Genomic DNA, 16,515 nt, shown 5'->3' on the forward strand with positions numbered 1-16,515 from the left:
TGGAGTCAAGCTTCAGCCGTGCCGATAAGGACGAGGAAAGAGGAAAGCAAAGTGCCATCTCCTGCGGCACTGAGGACACTTGCACTGTGGACATGTGGAGTAACCGATGTTAAATAAGACAGTGGCAACAAGTCAAGTGGAAACTCTTGTCATGTGGCTCAGTGGAGGTGTTCTCACTGCCTCCAGGGTATTGTACTTTGAACATGCACCTTAACAGACCTCATATTTTATTAATCCTGTGGCAGAGCAGCTCTGGGTGTGGCGTATTCTTTTTCCCAGCGTTTCTGCCTTGGACTCTCGCCAGCCTCACAGACAATGCTGTGTGAAAAAACAAACTAAAACAAACATTCAACCCTATGGTTATAATTAGAACTCAATAATTCAACAGTGATCAATTCTAATATCTCACTCCACCCACTGGGTGAAGCTCTGCTCCTGCACGATGTAATATCTCCTGTTGTTATTGTGGTTTTGCGCCATATAGGTGCCAGGCTGTGCATATTTCGGTCACAGCGTTGCATGAAAGGACATGTTGGGTTACATTTCTATATATTTTTATTTTTTTTTTACCCCAGTAATTATACTCTGCTGCAGCTGGGCTGTCATTCGGACAAGCGGAGAGCATTCCTGTAGTTCACGGAGTATATGACTGAAAGCATGTTCACGGAGCGTGTTCATGATGTATCAGGTGTCCTTGACACATGGACAGCTTTCTCTTCTTCATACCTGTCCGCTCTGCTAGCGCCGTGGCAGCGCTCTGTCCTCGCCTCTCAGGCGACAGGAATGCAGGAAGTGAAGTCTTGCTGTTGTGCGCATCAGATAAAACACACGTCAAAAAGCTCCACAGTCTCCATGACTTTCTTGCACATTGGAAACATGTCGTCCGTCAGAGCGTCAGTCACAAAGAGCAGCGGCGTTGATTCAAAAACGCCACGGCCGTTGTGTTTCTTTCCCCCCCGCAGGATGGAGTTACAAGAGCCCTCTTGTGGGTGGTGCAGCTCAGTTTTATGAATGCCACAGAGATTATAATGATGGTGAGTCACCCGCTGTCTGAAACTGGACTGCATTATGGGAGAATAGGCCTTTTCTTTTCTCAGCCACAAACAGACTAAGTTTACTGCAGGTCTTTCTTTTGTGAACGGAGCCGCTCGTGCATTCCCCCCCCCCCCTCCACTCTGAGGAAAGAAAGAATGCAACTGATTCATTCTCTCCAGATGGAGCCGCTTTATGGTAGTGAGGATAATAAATCACCTGTGTGTGTGTGTGTGTGTGTGTGTGTGTGTGTGTGTGTGTGTGTGTGTGTGTGTGTGTGTGTGTGTGTGTGTGTGTGTGTGTGTGTGTGTGAACATCCGTGTGTGTGTGTGTGTGTGTGAGGAGTAACCTGTATTGTGTTTGCGTGGGTACAATTAGAGGCTGATGGGCAGGATGCCTGTCTAAATATAAAGCTCAGCCTCTTCAGGTTACAATGCAAATCCTCACATTGTGGCAGCCAGTCAGGAAAGTGGGAGCCCGGATCCTGTGTCAAGTTTTGTTGTTTGATAGCCGGTTGCCCGTGGCAGCAGCCACAGCAGCCGCAGCAGCAGGCGCACGTTTCCCCGAGACCTCGACCGTGGACGGGCACATGGTATTTGAATAACCTGTGGGCGGCGTTGCTCCGGCGACCAAAGCCCGGCATGGCCACACCCATGTGTGGTTTGCAGACGCTGAGTCATCGTGCAAATAGTTTTTTTTTTTTCTTCTTCTTCTTTTATTCCTAAAAAGTGACTTTGTTGCATTGTTTGGGACATGTTTTCACATTCGCTCAGATGTTTCCTCTGTTCTGCTTTTTTTTTTTCTGCTTTTTTTTTTTTTTTTCCATACAAACGGCACAAGTCTGTGTCTCTGTGTGCCACAAACCGGCTGGTCCCGGCTGGCACTGCCAGACCTGTCGCTCCCTCCCAGCCATTTTAGACCTTCCTCACCAACCATTTTGTGAAGGTCAACCTCCATTTAAGCATAATTCCAAATCACATTTTTTTGGGAGTTTTGGAGTTTTGTTGCTCTCTTTACCAATTCCTGACTATGACTGCATGATTATGGCCAAAATGATAATCCCGATTATTTTGTATCAATATTGAAATCATTATTTATTCATCACTAGTATTGATTTTAGGGACGCAATGCACTGCTTTTATTTCCACGTTGCGCTACATTCCTGGAGACTTGAAATAAGTTTCATCTTCACCATGAACTCAGTGCATTTTCATTTTAATATACAGCATATTACTCTTCTATGTATTGCAGCCGCAACATTGAGGAAAGTCTTTGACAGGCAGTCGCTGTAGGCACACGCAACAGAGTGAAGGCTCCCCCAAAAAGTGAAGCCAGATCCTCCCTCATGTAAGTCAAGGGGGCCACATTGTGATTTTGACATAACTGGGAGGATTACGCTTCGACAGGTTTCGGAGCGCCGCAAATTAGTGTGAACAAAGTGCTGCAGCGTATCCTGTGACGCTCCGTCTGAGCCGCATCTCTCGGTCTACCCCTCGGGGTCAACTGTACTCGCTGGAATCAGGCCAGCGTTGATAACGACTAAACGGTTGTTGGTACAGTTGCCTGTGATCTCACGGCTGTTTGAAATATGGTGACACCATTTGCACGTTTAAAAAAAAAAAAAAGGGGGGGAAATTTGCATTGAAGCTCTACATGGCGGGACTGTTCTTTTTAGTTCCCTAATTCTTGTCTCCAGTTAAGATTAACTCACCGGTCTTTAACGACTTACAAAAAGCTTAATTGCTCCCCATAAACCAAGAAACGAGACAAAGCCAGAGTTGTTGTTGGCGTTCTCGTGGACGCCTTGGTCGTGATTTTTGCACTCCGCCGATTAGTTCTTTGTCTTCTGTGTTTTTATATCTAGTTTTCTTTGTCCTCCCTTTTTCATCCAGTGTCCGCACTTCATCGTAACGTCTGGGCCTGTAATCTGCGAGGTAATTCTCGAACAAGGCGCCCAGTGTGCTTCTCCCAGTCAGCCGCCGTCGGAAATAAAGCGTGGGCGTCTCGGGATGTATGGGACGCGGCGCAGGGTATCCGGGGCAGCAGAGAGGATGTGTCCAGGCTGGCAAGGCCTCTCAAATTTATGGTGTAGATGTTCCTCTGCATTTACGGGCCCCCACAGATGAAAAGATTCCCTTGTTCTTTTCTCGCAAACACCCTCCCTACCCTGAATGTACCCCTCCACTCCCATTCCTCCTCTCTCTTAGACCCGTCTTGCGTGCCGTGTTGTTGTTCCGCTGGATGGGCAGCGGGTCTCACAAGGGTGAAAATAAGGGAGGTAGCGGTGTGGCGTTGACTGGGCGGTGGGAGCGGATAACAAAGGTGTCGCGTTTTTTTTATCGGAGGCCTTCGTGCGATCACGTCAAAGCGGCATGGACGGAGGAGATCCTCTCGGGGATCGGTTCTGGCTCAGCCCGAAGAAAGGTAGGTGGGCAATCATTGATCGCGGATCCATACAGGAAAGGGAGGCAGGGTGCAGCGAGCGGACGGTTGTCGGCATCGGTCGGATGGCGGTTTATGTCATGAAGAGGTGTGGCCACATTACAGGCAGGCAGCAACTCATTTTTCACACTTTGGAAGCCGGCGAGTTAAACTGGGAGCTGCGCATGTCAAGGATCCGTCTCACTCGTCGATAGTTAAGCCCTTTTTTTTCTAGCACCTAAATTGCGTAATCGCTCTCTCTCGCATGCTGATTCTGATCCCTGGCCGCCGTTTAGCTGAGCTGGCGTACCGGCTCTCACCGAGGAGGAGAAAGAACAAGAGAGTCGAGGGGCTGGTTTGAATTTCACTGTGCAGATCCCGCTGCTGGAACTTGTTTGCAACACAGAGAGTTTTTTTGTAGTCTGTGGCCGTTTGCAGAAATCCCACCGAAAGCTGATTTCTATTAGAAAATGAAAAGGAACTTTTTCCTCCTGCAGTCAAAGAGAGCAGAATATAAGTGCTGTGTAACTGATGTCTCCTCTGCATCAATCACAGGGAACACTATCTATTATTATCCACGGACGTTGCCGTTCCTGTTACACATGGCCCATCTGTCACGCTACCGATCCTGCTTCCAGTTTGTCCTCGTTTGCCCCCCCCCCCCCACCATCATGGGTGGGCTCCTGTCCAAGTCTGAGAGGCTGCAGGGGGCGTTGTGAGGCTGGACACACAGAGACCCCACCACTAACACATGACATGACAGCTTGTTGGAGAGAGAGAGAGTAAGAGTGAAAGGGACTTGGCAGGACTTTCGGGGGCTCCTGCTTATTTTTGGTTGGTAAAGAGGGTGAAGGCGACGCATAATCTGTGACTTCATTTCTTTCCACTCTGGAAAAGGAGAAGTCGGTGTGATCCGTGACTCGAAGGAGTTTCGAGAACACAAGCCTGTCATATTTACCTCCAGCGCACATCGGTTTATAGATTTTCCATGTGCACTTATGCGTACGCTGGTCAGACAAAAAGCCAAGAGTTTTTTTTCTTCTTCTCCTGCTCACACAGTAGGCTGTTCTCCTTGTGACGCCGATACGGTTTTATGTTGCTCCGCTTAAAAAAAACAACAACCACTCTTTGCTGCCATTTTCTTGTACTTTTACACCGTTCCGTCTTAATCCACGATTGCTTTTAACGAGCTTTATACAACTCCGAAGATATTTACGGGGCAAGAAAAAGCAGCGTTGGCAGAGCAGCAGGAACAGTTCCTCTAGCGTCCTGATTGACTTCAGACCATTGCTTTGTCTATTGTTCTTGCCCCTCCGCTCCGAAACACAGCAAAGAATTTTTCCTCCTTCTAACTGTAATTTGCCCCTTGTTTTTACTGTCAAAGAACAGTTGATTATTTACTTTTCGCAGCAGTGCGAGGAATGCCAAAGACACCTCAAAGTCTCCCTTCATGCCCACCGGCCTCTAACACACAGTGCTTCTTTGTCTGGAGCCGTTCTGTGGTTTAACACACTTCTGTGGGTTTGTGTTCGGTGAAACGGTATGAAAAGTTGTTTGTTTTTTTTGTTACTGGCCACCCCCTCAAATGATCCCTTTGGCATCTAAACTGACAGTTTCCCTACAAATCACCACTGTTTCACCACTAGATCGCCTCAGTTACGCACAGAGTGTCCCGGGACCAGTCAGTGCAGAGGGGTCAATCCTTCCAGCTTCGTCCATCTTGCGTTTCAAAGGCTTCTTTCTCTGCTTGTGCAAGCACTTATTGACACTGTCGGGATTAAGGCCTCGCATGCCGTCCATCGGCGCGTTCCAATTGTCAAGTCGACAAGTTTATATATAGCCCCCCAAAATCACAAACGTGTCCCTGAGGGCTTTTCAATCTGTACAACGTGACACAACTTAAATCTTTAGGCCCATTTCTAAGTATGAAAAGATATGACACATTTTTTGTGGATTTAGCCTTTTTTTACACTGCGGCCACATTTAAAAACTATGTTAGCGGCTCTTTGAGACTGTACTTGGGCACAGTGGTGCTTCAAGCTAAATGCTAATGTCAGCATGCTTCAGTAGTATTCTCCCACACCCAAGCTGCTGCAGTTAAAGCATGTCAGTTATCTTAGTTTAGCGTGTTAGCATGCTCACATTCGGGCTAAACGCAAAGTACAGCTGAGGCTGATGGGGGGGAAAAAATGTCTTTTAGAGCTCCCGGTCAATGTGATGGTGGCACTGGAGGAAGGAGTCAAGACACCAAAGTCAGTCCACTTCATCCTCTTGGGACCATGAATGTCTTTGCGAAATCCATCCAACTGTTGTTGAGATATTTGAGTTGTGACCAATAAGTGGTCGATTTCTGTGTTTTCATCCACCTCATGCTCTGTCATAACATGTGGCTAATTTTTTAAACCGTGTTTTCATGTCAGCGTGGAGCGCTTCAAAGCGCTGTGGGAGAATCACTTCCTGCCGCTCAGCTAGAAGGTTTCAGTGCGTCACCAGTGGCTGGCAGATGGCAGAGACTTGTTGCATTTGTCCCTGCTTTAAAAGCTCAATTACACCAAACCGTAACAACTTGATGGTCGTGTGTGTGAAGCTAAACCCGTACGCTAGAACTCCACGTGTCATTCATTAGGAGGACCCGTCGTTCTGACATGGTCTTCAGTTTCGACACGGGTGTGACTTCGCTCCCTTCCAGCCATTTTATACTCTCCTCACCAACCAGACGGACGCTATATTCTGTGAAGGTCAAACTCCATGTGACATAATTCCAAATCCTGCTACTTAAAGGATAGATTCGCACAATACTCACATGTCTGTATTTGTGTCTTTTTTTTTCTTTTTATATTAAGTCCTGGCAAGGACTGCACCATTATGGCCAAAATGATAATCACAAATATTTTGTATCAATATCGAAATCATTATAATTGATTTTAGGGACGCAATGTTTTTGTATCGCACTCTACCTTTAAATATAAACGGAGCACTGCTTTTATTTCCACGTTGTGCTTCATTCCTGGAGACTTTGAAATAAGTTCATCTTCACCTGAATTCAATGCATTTTTGTTTTGCCAATTAATATACAGTGTATTACTTTTCTACTATGTATTGCAGCATTGAGGAATGTTTTTGACAGGCGGCCGCTGGGTGCACACACACACACACACACACACACACACACACACACACACACACACACACACACACACACACACACACACACACACACACACCCAACAGAGTGACAGCTCCCCAGAAGCGGAGCCAAAACATTTCGATCAAGTTTTTCATGAGCGGAGCTCGGATTTGAAACGTTAATGATGATTGATGATCGTGTTCATTTAATTGTGGGAAGCCAGCAGCATTGGAGCTCTACATTATGTTTTGATGCTTTTAATGGTTTTATGTGAAGCACTTTGAATTGCCTTGTTGTTGAAATGTGCTCTACAAATAAACGTGCCTTGCCTTGCCTTACATGGCGGGAAATTTTGACATAACTAGGAGGATTACGCTTTGACAGGTTCAGCGCCCCGCAACTGAACTCATTGGAATCAAGCCAGCGTTGATAACGACTAAACTTATTAGCTGTTGCTTGTAATGTCACAGCTCTTGAAATGTGGTGACACTGATTCCGCATTGAAAAGGGAATTTGCATTGGAGCTCTACATGGCGGGACTGTTCCCTTTAGTTCCCTAATACTTGTCTCCAGTCCTAAGATTAACTCACCGGTCTTTAACGACTTACCAAAAGCTTAATTGCTCCCCATAAACCAAGAAACGAGACAAAGCCAGAGTTGTTGTTGGCGTTCGATGCCTTGGTCGTCAGCAGCTCTTTGAGGCTGTACTTGGCACTAGAGGAAGAGTCAAGACACCAAAGTCAGTCCACTTCATCCTCTTGGGACCATGAATGTCTTTGCGAAGTCCCTCCAACTGTTGTTGAGATATTTGAGTTGTGACCAATATGTGGTCGATCGACCGATAGTCGGTGATGTCGGTAAAAAAAGGTTATTATTTATTTGTTTTATTTCTATCTTTTTTTTTTATTTAAAGCAAAAAGACAAAATGTGAATCCTCTCTGGCACATTTGTTATTTTCCACCACAGTGCTTTTACAGTCTATGGAGGCACTTTCCCACTTATTTACTGTATGTTTCTTATTGCACCAGTTCAATTTCATTAATTACTTCATAGTTAGTTCAAGCATCAATTCATTAATTGATTAGAATTGATTAGCGGGACAGCCGATAATTAACCATCTAATGCTGTTTACAACAATGTCTAACTTTAGCAGGCTCCTGGGTCAGAGGTGTTTGTGATCTAAAATGCGTCCGCCCTGTCAGGGGCCACGGCTGACCCCCGACTGAGGGGGGGGGGGTCACTCGCCGCACTATATCCAGCCGGGGGGGGGGCCGAGCTCCTCAAATGAACATAGGTTTATTGTGCAGATAAAAAGGGAACTCTCGTGCATCGCAGAATGACTCGTCGCTGACGCAAAAGTGCAACTCATGATTCGTGGGCCTTGTTGCATTTGTCCCTGCTTTAAAAGCTCAATTAAACCAAACCGTAACAAGTTGATAGTCGTGTGTGAAGCTAAACTCGTTCGCTAGAACTCCACGTGTCATTCATTAGGAAGACCCGTCGTTCAGTTTCGACACAGGTGTGACTTGGCGCTAACGTCTGGTAATGTCAGCGCTCACTTTAGTGGGCAAGAAAAGGCTCTGCTGACCTTTTGCTTTCCCTGGAAGTGGCTGGAGTGCCTCGGGTCTGATATCAGAATGGAGGGGCACGGGTGCAGGACCAATAGAACCAGAAGCAGCAGGTCTTTACCAGTGGGCCAGTCGCCAGCCACCGCCGGTTTGGTGGTGACAAGTCTATTCTGGGACTTGTGGAGGTCTGAATCATCAAAGCAGAAGTGGACTCTTAACCAGGAAACTATTCTTCCCCAAAGTCTTATTACTCCTTTTATCTGCTTCAATCAATCAAATCATGTTTCCATTTACAGCTGCCTGCCTGTTTATAGACTGAATGAAATCGGACCGTATTAGCTCTATAGTGAGCGTTCCCTTCTGAGAATCTATTCCTAATGATTTATGATGTTGCCGCTGCCACCCTCAAACCTTCACACGGCTATTGTAACCACCAGGCCGCTGTAAAAAGCGGCAGCCGGGGTCCGTCAGGCCCTGCGATTACTGTATTCCTCTCGAAGCTGAAGGCGTATTTAATAATTTGGACGGCTGAACGAAGGGGGACCGGGCCTCGAGCCAGAATACGGGTCACTGTGGGAAGTTTGAAGTTCACTGAGCACTTTGTGCATAAACAGTGCATGAAATCACACTGATATGGGGCCAGGAGATCAAAGCACCATGCATGGTGATGCAGATTACCCCCCCCCCCCCCCCCCCCCGGTTTTTAACACTTAGTTGACTGTCGTATCGTTGGGGCTGATGTATTTGGTTATTTTCTGTTTGGATAAGTTCCTTATATTGTTTTGCATGACCTCTATAACTGCCAGCTAGACATTCAGCTAACATCCCAAATGGGTTGAGTAATAAAATGCTTCAGAATCATTCTCATATCACTTATATACGCTTATTTAAGCCAAAGCATGCATTCACACACAACCAGCTTGAACCAGCTGTGTGTGTGTGTGTGTGTGTGTGTGTGTGTGTGTGTGTGTGTGTGTGTGTGTGTGTGTGTGTGTGTGTGTGTGTGTGTGTGTGAACGCTTGAACGTCAGGCAAACTGCAGCAAGTCGGTGATAAAAGCATTTGTTTCGTAATACAGAGGAATGCCTCGTCTCGTACAATGAACCTCAGAAAACCTTTTGTTCCTCTACTGAAAACTCCTCCAAGGCCGTCGATCTGAATCATTAACTTCACAAGCGCCGCCGAAGAAGATGGAGCCCCGTGAGGGACGTTTGGGAGCATATCTGCTGTAGGTGGAGTACACTCACGGCCTGAGGCATCGCCTACTAGTCTGACTAGATAGATGCTGCAGAACTGTGGAGTGACAGGAATTGTTTTCATGACACTATTAGTCGACACGAGTGTCACCACAGTACTGCCAAACACAGTTGTTTATCATGTTCATATTTAATATTTCTCTGTGGTTTTGTCTCACAGTGTCTTTGCAAATAGCTCTGATCAGTAGGTCTGATTTAATGACAGTTCAAGTCCAGCTGTCCAGGAGAACACAGATCCATGTCCCGCTGCTCCCAGAGAGCGGATATGTGGCTTACTCAGAGCTGGCTCGCTTCGTTTCACTGTTGCCATGGCGAAACAAAGTGAAAACAGTTTCCAGCCAGTGTTTAGATGTGTAATAGCGTGTGTGGTTTCAACCAGCAGGCGGAATGCATCGTTTCATCGCCGCCACAATTTCGCAACTGGATCGCTGTGTTCCAGCGCAGTACCGGGTACTTACTCCACTCCTCGGTTTATCCTTTTTTTTTCTCCCCCTTTTTCAATGGGATGAGTGAACATGTGCTGCTCTGCTCTATCCAACAATGGTCACTTTTCCTTCCAGTTTGGCTTGGACGCCGGCCGTGAGAGGACACTCTCTCTCTCTCTCTCTCTCTGACACAGAGAGACGAACGGGAGACAGATGTACGGAAGGGGAGAAGTGATCTAGGGACAGAAATCTGATATCATGTTCCTGGGAGCGCTGGAAAGGTTAGCTATAATGCGCAGCTCTTTATATAGTTGTGCAAGACAGAATCTTGGTTGCCAGCTAAGTCGAGGCATGGAGCCTGAATGTTAGCCGTCTGAAGCAGCAACACAACTTTAGGGTGCTTTGCAGCCTGTTGCATCACTTTAATGAGCTGCATATGTCATTTCCCTCACTTGGTGTTTTGGTGACCCTCCAACAAACACAGACGTGAATAGAATCTTTTTTCTCTCTCTCTCTCTCTCTCTCTCTCTCTCTCAAACTACTTGTGTGTCAGTTAAACTGTCATGGCAGTTTTCTTCCCTATACCAAAATACATTAATGGCTATTTATATGTTTTCTCTTCAAGTGGCATCTTTTTCTTTACACATTGAAAAGACTGTGTGACATGAGATCCGAAAAACCTCACCTCGTGTGTAAGGTAAAAGCTCCCCAGTGATACCTGATCGGGAAATGTGTAAAACTAGACACCTTGTACATGATAAGCTACATAGATGCTCAGGGAGAGGTGCATGCCAAGGGGATGACTGTCTTTTCTGTAAACTAATCCCTGTTCAGAACAGCCCATTTACTGGGCGTGTGTGTGTGTGTGTGTGTGTGTGTGTGTGTGTGTGTGTGTGAGACACGCCAAAGGGTGTTTGTCAGCTGGTCATAGTGTGTGTGTTTGTAGGTGTGTGTACATTATGAAGGAGGTGTGTGCTGTCGTGTGTGGTTGGGGCGTCTCCGTAAAAGTCACAGAGCTGCAGAACATGTGCTCAAACACACTTTGTAGGTGTGTAGCTCCATTCGTTGAACTTTGTGCTTTCTGGATTTCAATCGAATTTATTGCGTACGCTTTTATTATTCGCTTCCTACTTCCTGCTGTAGTATTTACTTTAGTGAGATTTTTTTCCATGCCAGTTTTTTCCTAAGAAATAGAGAGAGAAGGTGGGAGGAGCCCGACTGAGAAGTGTGCCTCACTCTCTCTCTCTCTCTCTCTCTCTCTCTCTCTCTCTCTCTCTCTCTCTCACACTCACACACCACGCTCCCTCTTCCATTCTGTCATTGCCATCTCGGCAGAACGGAGACTGTTCATTCCCAGCCACGCTGAATGTAAAGGGGGGGGACAGCCCACGTTTGACTTTGTTTAAGTCCGATTTCACAGAGGAATATTCTTTTTTTCTTCACGATATCCAAAGGATCAGCAAGAACGAGGAAAAGAAAGTAAGCTATAAAGATTTCAAGGATTCCTTCTTCCACTTTTTTTCTAATTGAATTGAGAAGCATGTGACCAGCCGGTTTTGCCACTGGATTCTTTTAAACAACAGGGCGTGAGATTGTCTTATTTATGTTCCTTTCGTGTTGTGATTTTCAGTTTTGCATTGAGAGACCACATTGACATAAAGCACAATGGTTGCTGGAATGCTGATGCCCCTGAGGGAACTGAGGGCCATCTATGAGGCCCTGTTTAAAGATGGTGTCATGGTGGCCAAGAAGGACAAGAGGCCTCAGACCAAGCACCCTGAGCTAGAAGGTGTGAGTAACCTACAAGTAATCCGTGCCATGGGGTCTCTTAAGTCTCGGGGCTACGTGAAGGAGACATTTGCCTGGAGACATTTCTACTGGTACCTGACCAATGAGGGCATTGTTTACCTCCGTGACTACCTCCGCCTGCCCTCTGAGATTGTCCCTGCCTCCCTGCAGAGGATCAGGAAGCCAGCCGCCACCTTGGCCATCGGCCACCGGGCTGCACGGGTCCAATCTGTGGAAGGTCCTACATCTTATGTTCCCAAGCCAGGCCGCAGGGGCGAAGAAGAGAGCCTGGAGTCTCTGACTGAGCGTCAAGGCTACCGCCATAGGATGATGGGTCCCGGAGAAAAAGAGAGCTACTCTGATAGGACCCCCAGGTTTAGGGGTCGTCCGCTGGCTGCGGAACCAGTCAGGCCAAAAGCATCATGGGAAATGGAGGACCAGCCTCAGCCTCTGTTTAGGAGGGGGAACAGCTTTAAAAGTGAGTCAGCGGTGATGGAGGAGAGCAAGGTAAGGAGAGTCTCTCGTCAGCATCCGGATGTGAGCAGTGAGAAGCCAGCAGCTACATCACAGGAGAGACGAGTGTTTGAAGTCCAAAAGGAGAAGGCACCAATGTCTTTCCAGACTCAGAGAGCAGCTTTGAAACAGGATGTGCCGCAGACCACTCTGACATCAGTGTTCTCCAAGACAGCCCTACCATTAACTGTGGCTTCAGGTGCTGCAACATCAAAGATTACAGCTGAACCCTCTTCTCCTAAAACAAATAAAGAGAAGCTCAAGATCGTAGATGAAAAAGCTTCCATGAAGCCTGGTTATGTTGCAACAAGCAATTCAGCTATCACAACGCCTCCTGATACAAAGATCAAAGAGGAGAAGACACAAAAGGTGATCGTGGATCCGATTACACCTTCAGAGGTCAAGGCTACAGCTGGAATGGCAAATTATAACGCAAAGCCCCAAACAGTTATTAAAATGGCTGCTGCTAAGGAAACCACCAGTTTCCTTACTGCCACAGCCACTGCTGCCCCTGTCGTCACAAAACCTGCCAACAAAGATGTCAAGGAAGAGACAGCAGAAAAGGTGATTGTTGATCCAGTTAAATCCGCAGAGGTCAAGGCTTCAGCTAAAACATCCGTTGATAAAATTAAGGCCCAGACGGTTATCACAATGGCCTCTGCTCAAGAAACTTCCAAACGTCTTACTCAGACTGACAGTGCTACCCCTGTCGTCACAAAACCTGCCAACAAAGATGTCAAGGAAGAGACAGCAAAAAAGGTGACTGTTGATCCAGTTAAATCCACAGAGGTCAAGGCTTCAGCTAAAACATCCATTGATAACATTAAGGCCCAGACGGTTATCACAATGGCTTCTGCTCAAGAAACTTCCAAACGTCTTACTAACACTGACAGCGCTGCCCCTGTCGTCACAAAACCTGCCAATAAGGATGCCAAGGAAGAAAAGACAAAAAAGGTGATTGTTGATCAAATTAAATCTGCAGAGGTCAAGCCTACAGCTATAATTGCAACTGATAACATGAAGGCTCAGGCGGTTATTACGGTGTCTGCTACTCAGGAAACCTCCAAACTCCTTGCTGCCACTGCTACCCCCACCCCTGTCATTACAAAACTTGGCAATAAAGATTTCAATGAAGAGAAGACAAAACAGGTGACTATGGATCCAGTCAGGTCGGTCGAGGTCAAGGCTACAGCTCCAACAGCAACTGATGACATGAATGCCCAGACAGTTATTACATTGTCTGCTGCTCAGGAAACCTCTAAACCCACTGCTGACAATACCACTTCCACCCCTTTAGAGAAGCCTAAAAGAGCAAAGATTAATGAGGAACCTGTTAAACTGGCAGAAGTGAAGACCCCAGTTGAATCCAAAATAGATCATGAGAAGGCCAAGAAAACTGCAGACGTTTCTGTTACTCAGGAGACCACCAAACCACCACCCGACAGTATCACCAGCAAGTCAGTAAAGGAGATCTCTAAAGTAAAAGTCACTCAGGAGCCCATTGATGTTAAAGTGACCAAAGTGAATCTCTCAGCAAAGCCCAAAACTGATGAAGCTCCCCAGAAAACTACTAAGGTGACTGAGTCCTCAGTGCTTGAAGATAAAACTACCATTACTACAACGACTCTCTCAGCACCTATGGCCAGTTCTGAAGACGCAAAACCCGTTAAGGGGAGAGCTACAGAAATGGAGATTATTACAAAACATGTGAAAACTGATGTAAAGGTGACTCCTCATGGCCAGAAAGATGAAAAAATAGTGCCAGAAGAGGTGCTTAAAGTCTCAGTCAAACCCAGTCAAAATGTTGCCACCACGGAGGTGGTTATGGAAACCAAACAAATGGTTGAGGGAAGCTCTAAATCAAAAAGGAAGAAAAAGAAATCTCCAGGTGAGAGTTCCAAGATTACCGATGCTGAGGAGCTGCCTGACTTTAAGTTGGAGAAGGAGAAACCCCGTGTAGACAAGACGCCTGAGGGGGTGGCTGAAAATACCCTCCAACACACACCACTGACTACCTCAGAGCCACTGAGCATGTGTACCAGCATGAAGACTGAGGGACCTGTAGAGGAATATACGGCTCAGGCTAAAATAGATAGGGATGGGGGGGAAATAAAGGAAGTGCCTAAACAAATTCCAGGGAAGCCATTAATGGAAGTCCCTAAACAAACTGAGGACCAGAGTATTTCTAAAGTAGCATCGCTACCAGTAGATCAGATTCCAGCAGTGCCCCCGGTGGAGCTTCCTGACAATGCACTAGTAAAAGGGAAGGTTGAGGGAAGCAGTGTCAGCAAAATAACACGAGGACCATCATGCTCCGAGGACAAGTTAAAAGCTAAATTGCCCCACACGGAGTCAGTGAAATCCGAGGGAATGACTGTGACTAAAGTGGAAACAGTGACTATGCAGAAAATAACTGAAGTGGAGCTCATACAAGCAAGTCCTAAACCTGAGGGCAAAAGCCCTGCAGCAGCGCCAGAATCCCAGAAACCCACCGACACTAAATCCCTTATAAATACAGGGAAAGCTGCGGAGGAAACTTCAAAGGGAAAAAAGAAAGGGAGAGGGAAAAAGCAGGCTCAGGCAACAGTATCAGACACCATAATCACAAAGCCTGTGCTTTTGCCTGAAGCGGAGGCCTTACCATCCACTAACATTACACCATTGCCCAAGGCTACAGTTAAAACCAGCCGTGTCACGACCTCTGAGGTGACCGAACTGAACGTTTCTCCCAAGAAGACTCCCGAAAGAATGTGCAGCGAGGAAGCCAGGCAGGCAGCAGCTGTGCTCTGTGAGGCCCCGGCAGACAAAGGGGAGGTGGAGCCATCGGGGCTCTTCGCAGAAAAAATCAAGCGGGAGGTTCCGAAAGCGAAAACATCCTCCACTGCGAGGGAAGCGCCCGCAGCCGGAGAATTAGCGTCAGCAGCACCAGCGGCGAGAGCGGAGGCAGCTGCAGCTCAGGCACAGGCCAGCCCCCTCGGCAAGCAAGAGGAGCCTCCCAGAGTTGCACAACATTCAGCCAGTCGGGCAGCAGAGCGCAGCACAGAGAAAAGGCTCTCTTTCGGTGAGGCCTTGAAGCAGAAGGAAGAGAAGAAGAGGGACTCGAAAGAGGACACACCCTCTTCCCCTGCCAAACCCGCAGCTGCACAGCTTGACCAGCTTCACCTAGGAGACACCTGCGAGTCCGAAAGCCCTGACACCGACGAAGCAGCCATGAAGAGGAAGATCGTAGTGGTTGAGGAGATAGTTGAGGTGAAACAGGTTATTAGTCCAGAGGACACTGGGGAGCGTTCGCCTCCTCCACCTGTGCAACAAGAGGATGAAGGCGAGGAACTGGACATGGATGTTCTGGAGGAAATCGCCTTAGAGCGGGCACTTTTGTCGGCTGTGCCGGGGTCCAGGGTGCAAGGAGCCTCACCTGAGGGAACCTGGGACCACTCACTGGACGAGCCGGAGGAGAAGACATGGCCACACTTCATTGAAGGTTTGTTGGAATGCGTGCCAATTAACTACTGCTTCCTACCTTGCTCGACTCTCGCTTTGCATGTGATGCAATTGCTCTCTCAGCAAGGATCCCACCTTTTTCTTTGAAGTGTGGGAGGTCTTATGTCGGGTGTTTGACGAGGGCTTTTCTGTCGCCCCTCCACATCGTCATGTATTTAAAGCGGTTCGTGCTCCGAAGAACATAATTGTCTGTCTCTCGCTTCTCTTCTAAAGTGTTATTTGGGGTGATTTGATGACAGTTTATGGCTTAAAGTTACACGCTCCGGAGCCCTGCCTCTACGTTTTGCCATGCGGACGAGAGGCTTTCTCTCTTTAGGAGTGGTTTCAGTGAGCTGGTGAGAAGAGTCAGTTGAGATGTGTCTGGGATTTAATTATCCGTGTGTTAAAATAGCTGAAGTATCGGTAACACGCCGGCAGATTTCACACTGGCATTATCCCATAATCTCAGGTGAAAGCTATACTTAAAAACTATTTATAAAACTATACTTGGGCATTAAGTACTAAATGAGTCTTACCTATGCAGAGCGTGTTGCAGTGTTGCAGTGGCAGTTATAATTATTTTTAACAAATGCCAAAAATCACACTTTTTTGGGGGGGTGGGGGAACTGGTAATAAATTGAATTCAACACATGTGTCAGTAAAGACGGTTCTCTCTGGAGCCATCTCTGAGAGATTGCCAGATGAGATTATGCAGACCTGTAGTCATTCCAACAAGGTGGGGCTGTTTGCGGAGATTCAGCCTCGCCTGTTCCCTTCAGAGATAGTTGTGTGTGTGTGTGTGTGTGTGTGGGTGTGTTTGTGTGTGTGTGAGCTAAAGCCAGAGGCAGGGAGGTGTGGTGCTTTTGGGAGCATTTGTTCCCTTTTCTCCAGTAAGGCCGTGTTCTT

The 16,515-nt window shown here is 47.0% G+C and overlaps 1 protein-coding gene across 4 annotated transcripts in view; it reads left to right on the forward strand.

Moving 5' to 3' along the window:
* LOC137887227 (plectin-like) overlaps positions 1-16,515 on the forward strand; it is a 114,666-nt gene that overhangs the window by 44,403 nt on the left and 53,748 nt on the right. For 2 of the 4 annotated variants that reach the window (XM_068730061.1, XM_068730062.1), the window contains exon 1: positions 11,491-15,610. The exons of 1 other annotated variant lie outside the window; for it this stretch is intronic. In XM_068730061.1, coding sequence (XP_068586162.1) covers positions 11,494-15,610 — 4,117 coding nt within the window. In that variant the 5' untranslated portion in view covers positions 11,491-11,493. Of the gene's footprint in view, positions 1-11,201; positions 11,308-11,458; positions 15,611-16,515 lie in introns of those variants that run through there. One more of the 4 variants, XM_068730060.1, reaches the window with a different exon arrangement.

This window comes from Cebidichthys violaceus, unplaced genomic scaffold (genome assembly GCF_023349555.1).
Source record: "Cebidichthys violaceus isolate CVI_PGR_0920_01 unplaced genomic scaffold, fCebVio1.0.p SCAF_49, whole genome shotgun sequence".
NCBI lineage: Eukaryota > Metazoa > Chordata > Actinopteri > Perciformes > Stichaeidae > Cebidichthys > Cebidichthys violaceus.